Below are 13,385 nucleotides of genomic sequence, written 5' to 3'. Positions count from 1 at the left end.
AGACCCCTCCGTCCTCCCCCTTCCTGCTAGACCCCTTCCGTCCTACTCCTTCCCGCTAGACCCCTACGTTCTCGCCCTTCCCGCTAGACCCCTCCGTCCTCCCCCTTCCCGCTAGATCCCTCCGTCCTCCCCCTTCCCCTAGACCCCTCCGTCCTCCCCCTTTCCGCTGGACCCCTCCGTCCTCCCCCTTCCCGCTAGACCCCTCCGTCCTACTCCTTCCCGCTAGACCCCTACGTTCTCGCCCTTCCCGCTAGACCCCTCCGTCCTCCCCCTTCCCGCTAGATCCCTCCGTCCTCCCCCTTCCCCTAGACCCCTCCGTCCTCCCCCTTTCCGCTGGACCCCTCCGTCCTCCCCCTTCCCGCTAGACCCCTCCGTCCTACTCCTTCCCGCTAGACCCCTACGTTCTCGCCCTTCCCGCTAGACCCCTCCGTCCTCCCCCTTCCTGCTAGACCCCTCCGTCCTACTCCTTCCCGCTAGACCCCTACGTTCTCGCCCTTCCCGCTAGACCCCTCCGTCCTCCCCCTTCCCGCTGGACCCCTCCGTCCTCCCCCCTTCCGCTAGACCCCTCCGTCCTCCCCCTTCCCCCTAGACCCCTCCGTCCTCCCCCTTCCCCCTAGACCCCTCCGTCCTCCCCCTTCCCCCTAGACCCCTCCGTCCTCCCCCCTTCCCCCTAGACCCCTCCGTCCTCCCCCTTCCCCCTAGACCCCTCCGTCCTCCCCCTAGACCCCTCCGTCCTCCCCCTTCCCCCTAGACCCCTCCGTCCTCCCCCTTCCCCCTAGACCCCTCCGTCCTCCCTCCTTTGGTAGTTGTTTGTGTTTCTAAGTGGGAAAAAAGGATCAGCTGTTAAAAATCAACCGGTTGGATCTTTTTCTCCCTTCATCTGCTGGGGAAGAGTTGGGAGACCCCTATACACATTAGATGGTCAGCCATTTTCCTGGTCTGGCCGAGTTATATCGAGTCCTGGCCGAGCCCTTTAAGTCTGGCTGAGCATTATAACTTAGATACGTCCTGAGCCTCATGTGCCGCACTCACTGTACCATTATTTAGGTCACTATCGAAGGAGGATGTGAAATGAAGATCGGCCTGTAATTAGCGAAATTACACAGCGGATACCACATTAATGATGGCATTAGGGTCGGATCTCTTACCTCTGCTGAGATCTATCGGGACGTTCTCCTCCCCGCTGTCATTCCGACCTAAAAAGAAAACACAGATAATTACAGAATGCTACCTGCTGGCTCAGATATCAGCCTCTGGTCTACCAAGGCGAAACAGTGACCTGCACCAAGAGCTTTCTATAGGTAAAAGTTTGGACACCCCTGGTCAAAATTTCTGTTTTAGTGAACAGTTAAGAAAGTTGAAGATGAAACGATCTCTAAAAGGCCTAATGTTACCGATTACACATTTCCTCTGTATTTTAGGCAAAAAAAAAATCTATTTATTACATTTTAAAAATAACAAAAAGGAAAATGGGCTAAAGCAAAAGTTTGTGCACCCTTGGAGATTTGTGTGCTCAGATAACTTTGACCAAGGTCTCAGACCTTAACCCCTTAATCCCATATGACGTACTATCCCGTCGAGGTGCCCTGGGACTTAATTCCCAGTGACGGGATAGTACGTCATATGCGATCGGCCGCGCTCACGGGGGAGCGCGGCCGATCGCGGCCGGGTGTCAGCTGCCTATCGCAGCTGACATCCGGCACTATGTGCCAGGAGCGGTCACGGACCGCTCCCGGCACATTAACCCCCGGCACACCGCGATCAAACATGATCGCGATGTGCCGGCGGTATAGGGAAGCTTCCCGCAGGGAGGGGGCTCCCTGCGGGCTTCCCTGAGCCCCCCGCAGCAACGCGATGTGATCGCGTTGCTGCGAGGGTCTCACCTCCCTCCCTGCTCCCTCCAGCCCCGGATCCAAGATGACCGCGGATCCGGGTCCTGCAGGGAGGGAGGTGGCTTCACAGAGCCTGCTCAGAGCAGGCACTGTGAAGGCTGCAGCGCTGCATGTCAGATCAGTGATCTGACAGAGTGCTGTGCAAACTGTCAGATCACTGATCTGTGATGTCCCCCCCTGGGACAAAGTAAAAAAAAAAATTTCCAAATGTGTAAAAAAAAAAAAAAAAATTCCAAAATAATAAAAAAAAAAAAAATATTCCCATAAATACATTTCTTTATCTAAATAAAAAAAAAAAAACAATAAAGGTACACATATTTAGTATTGCCGCGTCCGTAACGACCCGACCTATAAAACTGGCCCACTAGTTAACCCCTTCAGTAAACACCGTAAGAAAAAAAAAAAAAAACGAGGCAAAAAACAATGCTTTCTTATCATACCACCGAACAAAAAGTGGAATAACACGCGATCAAAAAGACGGATATAAATAACCATGGTACCGCTGAAAGCGTCATCTTGTCCCACAAAAAACGAGCCGCCATACAGCATCATCAGCAAAAAAATAAAAAAGTTATAGTCCTCAGAATAAAGCGATGCAAAAATAATTATTTTTTCTATAAAATAGTTTTTATCGTATAAAAGCGCCAAAACATAAAAAAATGATATAAATGAGGTGTCGCTGTAATCGTACTGACCCGACGAATAAAACTGATTTATCCATTTTACCAAACGCGGAACGGTATAAACGCCTCCCCCAAAAGAAATTCATGAATAGCTGGTTTTTGGTCATTCTGCCTCTCAAAAATCGGAATAAAAAGCAATCAAAAAATGCGACGTGCCCAAAAATGTTACCAATAAAAACGTCAACTCGTCCCGCAAAAAACAAGACCTCACATGACTCTGTGGACCAAAATATGGAAAATTTATAGCTCTCAAAATGTGGTAACGCAAAAAATATTTTTTGCAATAAAAAGCGTCTTTCAGTGTGTGACGGCTGCCAATCATAAAAATCCGCTAAAAAACCCGCTATAAAAGTAAATCAAACCCCCCTTCATCACCCCCTTAGTTAGGGAAAAATAAAAAAAATGTATTTATTTCCATTTTCCCATTAGGGCTAGGGTTAGGGCTAGGGTTAGGGTTGGGGCTAGGGTTAGGGCTAGGGCTAGGGTTAGGGCTAGGGTTGGGGTTAGGGCTAGGGCTACAGTTTGGGTTGGGGCTAAAGTTACGGTTAGGGTCTAGATTACATTTACGGTTGGGAATAGGGTTGGGATTGGGGTTAGGGGTGTGTCAGGGTTAGAGGTGTGGTTAGGGTTACTGTTGGGATTAGGGTTAGGGATGTGTTTGGATTAGGGTTTCAGTTATAATTGGGGGTTTCCACTCTTTAGACACATCAGGGGCTCTCCAAACGCGACATGGCGTCCGATCTCAATTCCAGCCAATTCTGCGTTGAAAAAGTAAAACAGTGCTCCTTCCCTTCCGAGCTCTCCCGTGTGCCCAAACAGGGGTCTACCCCAACATATTGGGTATGAGCGTACTCAGGACAAATAGGACAACAACCTTTGGGGTCCAATTTCTCCTGTTACCCTTGGGAAAATACAAAACTGGGGGCTAAAAAATAATTTTTGTGGGAAAAAAAAAAAGATTTTTTATTTTCACGGCTCTGCGTTATAAACTGTAGTGAAACACTTGGGGGTTCAAAGTTCTTACAACACATCTAGATAAGTTCCTTGGGGGGTCTAGTTTCCAAAATGGGGTCACTTGTGGGGGGCTTCTACTGTTTAGGTACATTAGGGGCTCTGCAAACGCAATGTGACACCTGCAGACCATTCCATCTAAGTCTGCATTCCAAATGGCGCTCCTTCCCTTCCGAGCCCTCCCATGCATCCAAACGGTGGTTCCCCCCCACATATGGGGTATCCGCGCACTCAGGACAAATTGGACAACAACTTTTGGGGTCCAATTTCTCCTGTTACCCTCGGGAAAATACAAAACTGGGGGCTGAAAAATAATTTTTGTGGGAAAAAATTGTTGTTTTGTTTTTACGGCTCTGCATTATAAACTTCTGTGAAGCACTTGGTGGGTCAAAGTGCTCACCACACCTCTAGATAAGTTCCTTAGGGGGGTCTACTTTCCAAAATGGTGTCACTTGTGGGGGGTTTCAATGTTTAGGCACATCAGTGGCTCTCCAAACGCAACATGGCGTCCCATCTCAATTCCTGTCAATTTTGCATTGAAAAGTCAAACGGCGCTCCTTCCCTTCCGAGGTCTCCCATGCGCCCAATCAGTGGTTTACCCCCACATATGGGGTATCAGCGTACTCAGGACAAATTGTACAACAAGGTTTGGGGTTCATTTTCTCCTGTTACCCTTGGTAAAATAAAACAAATTGGAGCTGAAGTAAATTTTTTGTGAAAAAAAGTTAAATGTTCATTTTTATTTAAACATTCAAAAAATTCCTGTGAAGCACCAGAAGGGTTAATAAACTTCTTGAATATGGTTTTGAGCACCTTGAGGGATGCAGTTTTTAGAATGGTGTCACACTTGGGTATTTTCTATCATATAGACCTCTCAAAATGACTTCAAATGAGATGTGGTCGCTAAAAAAAAATGATGGTGTAAAAATGAGAAATTGCTGGTCAACTTTTAACCCTTATAACTCCCTAACAAAAAAAAATTTTGGTTCCAAAATTGTGCTGATGTAAAGTAGACATGTGGGAAATGTTACTTATTAAGTATTTTGTGTGACATATCTCTGTGATTTAATTGCATAAAAATTCAAAGTTGGAAAATTGCGAAATTTTCAAAATTTTCACCAAATTTCTGTTTTTTTCACAAATAAACGCAGGTAATATCAAAGAAATTTTACCACTATCATGAAGTACAATATGTCACGAGAAAACAATGTCAGAATCACTGGGATCCATTGAAGCGTTCCAGAGTTATAACCTCATAAAGGGACAGTGGTCAGAATTGTAAAAATTGGCCCGGTCATTAACGTGCAAACCACCCTTGGGGCTTAAGGGGTTAATTAGCCTGCCATAGTTGTAGCTTGTTATCCATCATTGGTAGGAAAGGCCCGGTGATGAAAATTTCCCAGCTTTATAAAAACCCAGCCTCCTCTAACCTTGTGCCAAAAAAAAAAAAAAACAGCAGCCATGGATTCTTTTAAGCAGCTGCCGAGCACTCTGAAAATGAAAATGGTGGAGGCCCACAAAGCAGGAGAAGGATATAAGAAGATAGCAAAGTGTTTTCAAGTCGCCATTTCTTTAGTTCAAAATGTAATTAAAAAATGGCCTTAACAGGAACAGTGGAGGTCAAGATAAGGTCTGGAAGACCAAGCAAAATTTCGGTGAGAGCTGCTAGTAGGATTGCTAGAGAGGCAAATCAGAACCCCTACTTGACTGCAAAATGTCTTCAGAAAGATTTATCAGACTCCGGAGTTCTGGTACATTGTTCTACTGTTCTGAGACACCTGCACAAATATGGCTTTCATGGAAGAGTCATCAGAAGAAAACCTCTCCTGTGTCCTCACCATAAAATTCAGCATCAGAAGTTTTCAAAAGAACATCTAAACAACCCTGGCACATTTGGGAAACAAGTCCTGTGGCCTGATGAGGATAAAATAGAGCTCTTTTGCCACAATTATTAAAAAGGTATGTGTAGAGAAAAAAGGGCAGAATTTCAGGAAAAGAACCATTAAGCATGGGGTTGGATCAGTCATGCTTGGGGCTGTGTTGCAGCCAATGGCACAGGGAACATTTCATGGGTAGAGGGAAGAATGGATTCAATGAAATGTCAACATTCTTGATGCAAAAATAACCCCATCTGTAAAAAAGCTGAAGGTGAAAAGAGGAAGAGGAAGAGGATGGCTTCTACAAATGGATAATGATCCTAAACACAAGTCACAATCCACAATAGACGACCTCAAAAGACGCAAGATGAAGGTTTTACAATGGACCTCACAGTCCCCTGATCTGAGCATCATTGATAATCTGTGGCTAGACCGCAAAATAGCAGAGGAAGCAAGACGCCCCAGGAATCTCACAGAACTGGAGGAATTCTCCAAGGAAGAATGGAGGAAAATCCCTCAAAAATGAAAGACTCCTGTCTGGCTATAAAAAGTGTTTACAAGCTGTGATACTTTCAACAGGCGGTGCTACTAGGTACCAACCATGGAGGGTGCCCAAACTTTTGCATCAGGCCATTTTCTTTTAATGCAAAAGATGAAAATATATAATTTTTTTTTGCCTAAAATACAAAAGGACATTTATCATCTGTAACTTTAGGCCTTTTAGAGATAATTTCATCTTCAACTTGGGTAACTGTTCACAGTAACAGTCTGGAGATAACTGATGCCGGTCACATAACTCTACATTAATAACATTCAATGAGGAACGGGCTCTCTAAGACTGACCGAAAGGATATTTCAGAGCCCCGTGTTGGAGATTGGGAGGTTTGGACCCCAACATTTTAATAATGGGTTGCAGCCTTTTAAATCGTAACAGGAACGTGATGACGGTAAATTCTAGACAAAAATTGAATATTCACAAGATCAAAGACCTGTAGAGGGGCTACAAAAACAAAATTGAAAGTAAAAAGTTCAATAAACAAAAAAAAGTTTGTGTTTCCCGTAATGGTATAGTACAACTTATCACGTGATTTATCCCTTTGCCGTTCTAAAAAAAAAAAAAAAAAAAAAAGGTGTTTCTTATTTCCTTCCCAATAATATTTTGTCGGGGGGTTACACCTACAGTAGATGGGAGTACGAATGGCGGGAAATTCAGATGGAGAAATCTGCTGATTTTTTCCAGGTTGCAAATTGCAAATTTTCTTACTTTGTGGCTAAATAAGATGATGAATAAAAAAAAAAAAAAAAATGTCCGAGCAGAAATTGAGCAAAAGATTTGCAAATGATGCCTTTTGCAATGGAAAAGCTGCAACAAAATCTGCTTGTAAAATATGTAGGTAAAAAAAAAAAATCCCTGTAGAAAAGAGCTCTCAGGGTATGTGCACATGTTCCGGATTTTTTGCGGATTTTCCCGATAAAAACGCTATAAAAATCGCTTTAAAAAAACGCAAACATTATGCATCCTATCATTTAGAATGCATTCCGCATTTTTTGTGCACATGTGTGTGTTTTTTTCCGCAAAAAGAAGCAGCATGTTCATTATTTTTGCGGATTTTTTGCGGATTTCCCATTAAATTGGAGTGTCCGGAAAAAAAAAAAACGCAAAAAATCCGCACAAAAAAAAAAGCGTAAAAAACGCACAAAAAAACGCATGCGGATTTCTGGCAGAAATGTCCGGTTTTTTTTTGGTCAGGAAATTTCTGCAAGAAATCCTGAAAGTGTGCACATACCCTCATACACATCCGCATCTGCAGCAGCAAACGTCGCCCCATAAGTGAGCACAAGGGTGAGATCTGCAGCCAGGAACGGACACGCAGCCGAGTTCTGCAGCAATAAAGGCCTTTTTTGCATTGCATTTGTGTGAATGGGTAAAAACGCTGCAAAGACGCTGAAAGAACCGTCGTGCCGCAGATTTGGATAAAATAATGGTTCAAATCCAGAAAGAAAAAAATAAATAAGCAGCGATTGCAGGAGATGTCAGAAGTGTCACTCACTTTACTGCGCTGCTGTAAACCTAATACATTCCCTGACCAATGCGCAGGGAAGTGCAGCTGGGGGCGCCCTTCATTCCCCTACGTGCAGATGGCTGCGTATGACGAGAGCGCCTATATATACACACAATGTGCTGCCTGTATATCGCACGGTCCTAACAGGGGCCCCGGGACCCTCCCCTCCATACACATCAGCTGGGATTGCTGGCAGTCTGCGCAGCTGTCACTAGGGGGCAGTATTCGGAGGTCATCGCCGCTCCCAGCCTTCTCCTCTTCCACCACAAACATGTTTTGATGTGACACAGTCCTCACATTGCTGGAAGGATGAAACGCTGATCCCCCCCACCACCACCACCATGACGAATCTCTGGAGAAAAACAATGCAGAACCGAGATATCAGCGTAGTGCTGCCGGGGACATGACACGGAGGATGGGACCCCCCGCTGCACCGGACCCCTGAGCGGCAGCCCCTGCATTATACGCCCTTCTGGAATCTGGGAAAGTGCAGGGACAACATCCAGGGGTGATATCAAACTATGGAGATAGATAATCGATATTGAGGGATGGAAGGATACAGTGGGGGGAAATAAGTATTTGATCCCTTGCTGATTTTGTACGTTTGCCCACTGACAAAGACATGAACAGTCTATAATTTTAAGGGTCAGTTAATATTAACATTGAGAGATAGAATATCAAAAAGAAAATCACATTGTATAAATTATATACATTTATTTGCATTTTGCAGTGAGAAATAAGTATTTGACCCTTCTGAAAAACAAGACTTAATACTTGGTGGTAAAACCCTTGTTGGCAAGCACAGCAGTCAGATGTTTCTTGTAGTTGATGATGAGGTTTGCGCACACGTCAGGAGGAATTTTGCTCCACTCCTCTTTGCAGATCATCTCTAAATCATGAAGATTTTGAGGCTGTCGCTTGGCAACTCGGAGCTTCATCTTCCTCCATAAGTTTTCTATGGGATTAAGATCTGGAGACTGGCTAGGCCACTCCATGACCTTAATGTGCTTCTGTTTGAGCCTCTCCTGTGTTGCCTTGGTTGTATGGTTTGGGTCATTGTCTTGCTATAAGACCCAGTCACGACCCATTTTTAATGTCCGGGCGGAGGGAAGGAGGTCGTCACTCAGGATTTTACAGTACCTGGCTCCATCCATTCTCCCATTGATGTGGTGAAGTAGTCCTGTGCCCTTAGCAGAGAAACACCCCCAAAACATGTTTCAACCTCCATGCTTGACAGTGGGGATGGTGTTATTTGGGTCATAGGCAGCTTTTCTCTTCCTCCAAACACGGCGAGTTGAGTTAATGCCAAAGAGCTCAATTTTTGCCTCATCTGACTCCAGCACCTTCTCCCAATCACTCACAGAATCATCCAGGTGTTCATTGGCAAACGTCAGACGGGCCGCACATGTGCCTTCTGGAGCAGGGGGACCTTGCGATGACAGTCATATTGTATTTCTTCCATTTTTTTACTATTGCACCAACAGTTGTCTCCTTCTCACCCAGCGTCTTACTTATGGTTTTGTAGCCCATTCCAGCTTTGTGCAGGCCTATGATTTTGTCCCTGACATCCTTATGAAGCTCTTTGGTCTTGCCCATGATGTAGAGGTTAGAGTCTGATTAATTGAGTCTGTGGACAGGAGTCTTGTATAAAGGTGACCATGACAGCTATCTTTAATGCAGGTAATGGATTGATTAGGAGCGTCTAACCGGTCTGCAGGAGCCAGAACTCTAAGGGTATGTGCACACGTCCAGAATTTTTGCGTTTTTTTTTTTGCGGAATTTCGCCATAAAAACGCTATAAGTCTACAAACACAGAGGGCACCAGTGTTATGGAAAACTTCCTGTCTGGTGCTGGTACCCAAGACTTCTTCTCCTGCAACCCTAAATGACTATCGTCCTGTAGCCTTAACATCTCACGCTATGAAGGCCTTGGAAAGATTAGTGCTTGCTCACTTAAGACCGAGGGTCAATGATTTTATCGATCCCCTTCAGTTTGCCTACCGACATAGATTGGGGGTGGATGATGCTATCCTTTCTCTGTTACATAGGGTGCATTCATTTCTGGAGACTGACGGAACCACGGTGCGAGCGATGTTCTTCGATTTCTCGAGTGCATTGAACTCCCTGCAGCCACTTTTACTACACAAAAAGATGACTGATATGAAGGTTGAGGAGGGGATGAGAAATTGGATAACTGACTACCTATCAGATCGGCCACAGTTTGTACAGATGGGAGCAGTGGTGTCAAGCAGATTATTGAGCAGTGTAGGTGCCCCCCAGGGAACGGTGCTTGCACCCTTTCTATTCACACTGTATACTTCAGACTTTCAGTATAAATCTGAACTTTGCCACCTTCAAAAATTTTCGGATGACTCCGTGGTTGTGGGATGCATTAGGGGAGATCAGGGGGATGAGGAATATAGAAGGGTGGTGTCGAATTTTGTGGATTGGTGCAATGGTAACATATCTACAACTAAATGTTAAGAAAACCAAGGAGTTGGTGGCCAACTATAGCAGGATAAAGTTGGAATGCTTACCGATCACTATTGCTGGTCAGGAGGTCGAGCAGGTGGAGAGGTACAAATATTTGGGGGTCCATTTGGATAGCAAACTGGACTGGAGATGCCACTCAGAATTTGTCTACAAGAAGGGGATGAGCAGATTGTATTTCCTAAGGAAACTGAGGTCATTTAATGTGTGTAGCAAAATGTTAGAAATGTTCTACCAGTCTGTGGTGGCAAGTGCCATCTTTTTTGCAATCACGTGCTGGGGTAGTAGTGTGCGGGCCTCTGATGCTAATAAGCTGAATAAGATTATTAAGAAGGCAAGTTCTGCTGTGGGCTGCAATCTGGACTCTTGGGGAGGTAGTGGAGAAAAGAACTCTGAGAAAGTGTATGACAATTATGAACAATAATGACATCCATTATATGAGCTATTCATGAGACAGAAGAGCACCTTCAGCAACCGGCTTATACTTCTGAGGTGTAAGAAGGAAAAATATAGGAAATCGTTTGTGCCAACTGCCATGGGAATGTACAACAATAACATTAGGGTTAAACCACCAAGGTGAATGTCTACTTATTTCTCTACATTTCAGTTCACTCGTTGTGTATGTCCTATTCTAATGTATAATGTTCTTCTGTCAACAAACTGTCATGTCAACTATGGAATTCCTTTATGATTTTTATGATTTAAGTCGTGCTGCTGTGATACCATAATTTCCCACGGGATCAATAAAGTGTATCGTATGGTATAAATCCGCTAAAAAAAACGCTAACATTATGCATCCTATCATTTAGAATGCATTCCGCATTTTTTGTGCAGATGTTAGCGTTTTTTTTTCCGCAAAAAAAAAAAAAAACGCATACTGCAAAAAAATCCGGACATGCTCTATCTTTTTGCAGATTTTCTGCGGATTTCCTATCAAAATGGAAAAATCCGCAAAAATTCCGCGCAAAAAAAGGCATCAAAAACGCGCAAATTCCGCGAGAAATCCACGCGGATTTCTGGCAGAATTCTCAGGATTTTGTCAGGAAAAAATCCTGACGTGTGCACATAGCCTTAATGGTCGGTAGGGGGATCAAATACTTATTTCTCGCTGCAAAATGCAAATAAATGTATATCATTTATACAATGTGATTTTCTGGATTTTATTTTTGATATTCTGTCTCTCAAGGTTAAAATTAACCCTTAAAATTATAGACTGTTCAGGTCTTTGTCAGTGGGGGCAAACGTACAAAATCAGCAAGGGATCAAATACTTATTTCCTTCATTGTAGATAGAGGGACGGACACAGAGTGATTACATCCTTTACGGCTCCGCTGAAGTGATGACGTCCTGTACATCCATGTGACCGCTGCAGCCGATCACTGTGCACCTGAGTGTATGTGACATCATTGCTGCCGGCGGATCTGATGCATGAGGATAATCTCCATTCACTGCAGCTAATGCGCCGCCTTCATCTGCGGGCATAATAAGTAACGCAGGGGTTTTTCTCGCGGATTTTTTTTTTTTCCTGTTTCACGCGAAGGTTCTGCAGGAAGTCGAGGCATGCTGGGACTTGTAGTTTTGCAACAGCGGAAGAGTCAAAAGTTGCCGCTCACAGATCCGCCGCGCCTATGGACAGGTCAGCTGCGACTTTATCGCCTTACGTCGGCCTCCTCCTCCTCGCAGCCTTAACCAGGCTGCCTCCGATCGCTGCCGTCAAGGTGGCACTAACACGGCGCGACCCTTCAGTGCCCATCGATGCCCCCTGCGAGGTAATCGTGGCGTCAACGGATCGCCCCGATAGACGCCGTCTCGGCCCGCTGCCAACATCCGACCATAGAAATGCAACCTTTCATAATATATTATAGCATTAAAAAAAAATTAATAATAATAATTAAAAAAATATATATATATATTTGGTCTCGTCGCGGCCGTCAAAGTCCGATCTATGAAAATAGAGAATTAATCATCGCTTTAAAGAAAAAAAAATAAATAAAAATGGAAAAGAAAACATAAAAAATAAAAAAATAAGAAAAATAAGTCGCGCTCAGCCCCGACCGCGGGAAAATTAAAAATGGCGACTATTTATTATTTTTTTTTACTAAACCTCCACATGTGAGGTATCGCCACGATCGCAGCGACCCGGAGAATGGCGATGTCAGGGCGTTATTACCACAGGGGATTCACAATGGCGGACAGCCGCGCCTCGCCCTCGGTTTTGAGTCCGGTTTACGGTAACGTGAATGGCGGCGTCTAAAAAATATATAAGTCGTCCGATAAAGAAATGGGTGACAGGGGCGGAGGAGATGTGGCGGAGGAGATGTGGCGGAATATGAGGGGAGCGCACCCCTACCGCTGCCATGGTGCAGGCGCACACCTCGGCGCCCCCTCACCGGGACATACCACTAAGGCAGAAGCCGGGGGGGGGAGGGGTAGAACTGCCTCTGTCTCCCCGGCAACAGTGAAATCCCGGAGCCCCCGACATCCCCGTCCCGGAATCCCCCGCCCCTGCCCTCCCCGGTTACCTCTTATCCTGAGGTGCCGGAGGGAGCGGCCGCGGATGCTAGCCGCCATGTTCCTCGGTGGGGAGACATTCACAACACCGGAAACATCGCTCCGTCTCGCGAGAAGACGAGATAGGGGGCAAAGGGCGGGGATTCCGCCGAGAGGTCACGGAGAAGGGTTGAGGTTTTATTTTACACCGGGAGACGATGAGATTTGTTGGACGAGAAACAAAAGAGCGAATGCAGAAGGGAATACTGGACTTTGATCCCTGGGAGGACAATACATCCCTAGAGAGTCCGCGGCCGCCATCTTTGTTGTGGGCACGTTCCAGTCTGCACGAAGACATTATTTCTTGTTTGTTTCTGGTTTTTTTTTTTTTTTTTGCTTATGAATAAAGCTGTGCACAAGAGAGGGGGAAAAAATACATTTGTTGGACCGCAGTTCCCAGCCTGCACCGCGACACCGTTCTAGGTAGGCGGAGTCGTGACTTGCTGTGTGTGAACGGCGAAGTGGTAAAGTCACCTCAGGCGACGCCGCTGCTTATAATGAGAGGGGCGCGGTTTACAGCATCAGCCAATCAAAGAGCAATTCATTTCTGTGTAAATAAAGATTGGATGCCGGGCTGACCAATGGCGAGATAGCAAAGGAGCTGCGGGGCAGAATGAATGAATGTATGCATGAACTTATCTCTGATTGGACGCAAGCTTGAATTCTCCAACCAATCAAATGAGACTATAATTGACTACAGCTCCGGGGCTCCTGGCGTCGTCTCTTCAACCAATGGGAAGAGCTAAAGAAGAGAGACTGAAGAACCTATCACTGATTGGCTGGAACTTATATGTTTGCATAATAGACCTTCTCCCTGCA

General features: G+C 45.2%; 1 protein-coding gene across 2 annotated transcripts in view; it reads right to left on the bottom strand.

Annotated features, from left to right (window-relative positions):
- Positions 1-12,621, bottom strand: part of RICTOR (RPTOR independent companion of MTOR complex 2) — a 94,773-nt gene extending 82,152 nt beyond the window's left edge. For both annotated transcript variants that reach the window (XM_069745924.1, XM_069745925.1), the window contains exons 1-2: positions 12,539-12,621; positions 1,149-1,196 (exon numbers count right to left, since the gene is read on the bottom strand). In XM_069745924.1, the coding sequence (XP_069602025.1) occupies positions 1,149-1,196; positions 12,539-12,587 (97 nt within the window). In that variant the 5' untranslated portion in view covers positions 12,588-12,621. The remainder of the gene's footprint in view (positions 1-1,148; positions 1,197-12,538) is intronic.
- Positions 12,622-13,385: the final 764 nt, after the last annotated feature.

The sequence above is a fragment of the Ranitomeya imitator genome, chromosome 1 (assembly GCF_032444005.1).
Source record: "Ranitomeya imitator isolate aRanImi1 chromosome 1, aRanImi1.pri, whole genome shotgun sequence".
Taxonomy (NCBI): Eukaryota; Metazoa; Chordata; class Amphibia; order Anura; family Dendrobatidae; genus Ranitomeya; species Ranitomeya imitator.
This window is presented reverse-complemented; position numbering and strand designations above follow the sequence as displayed.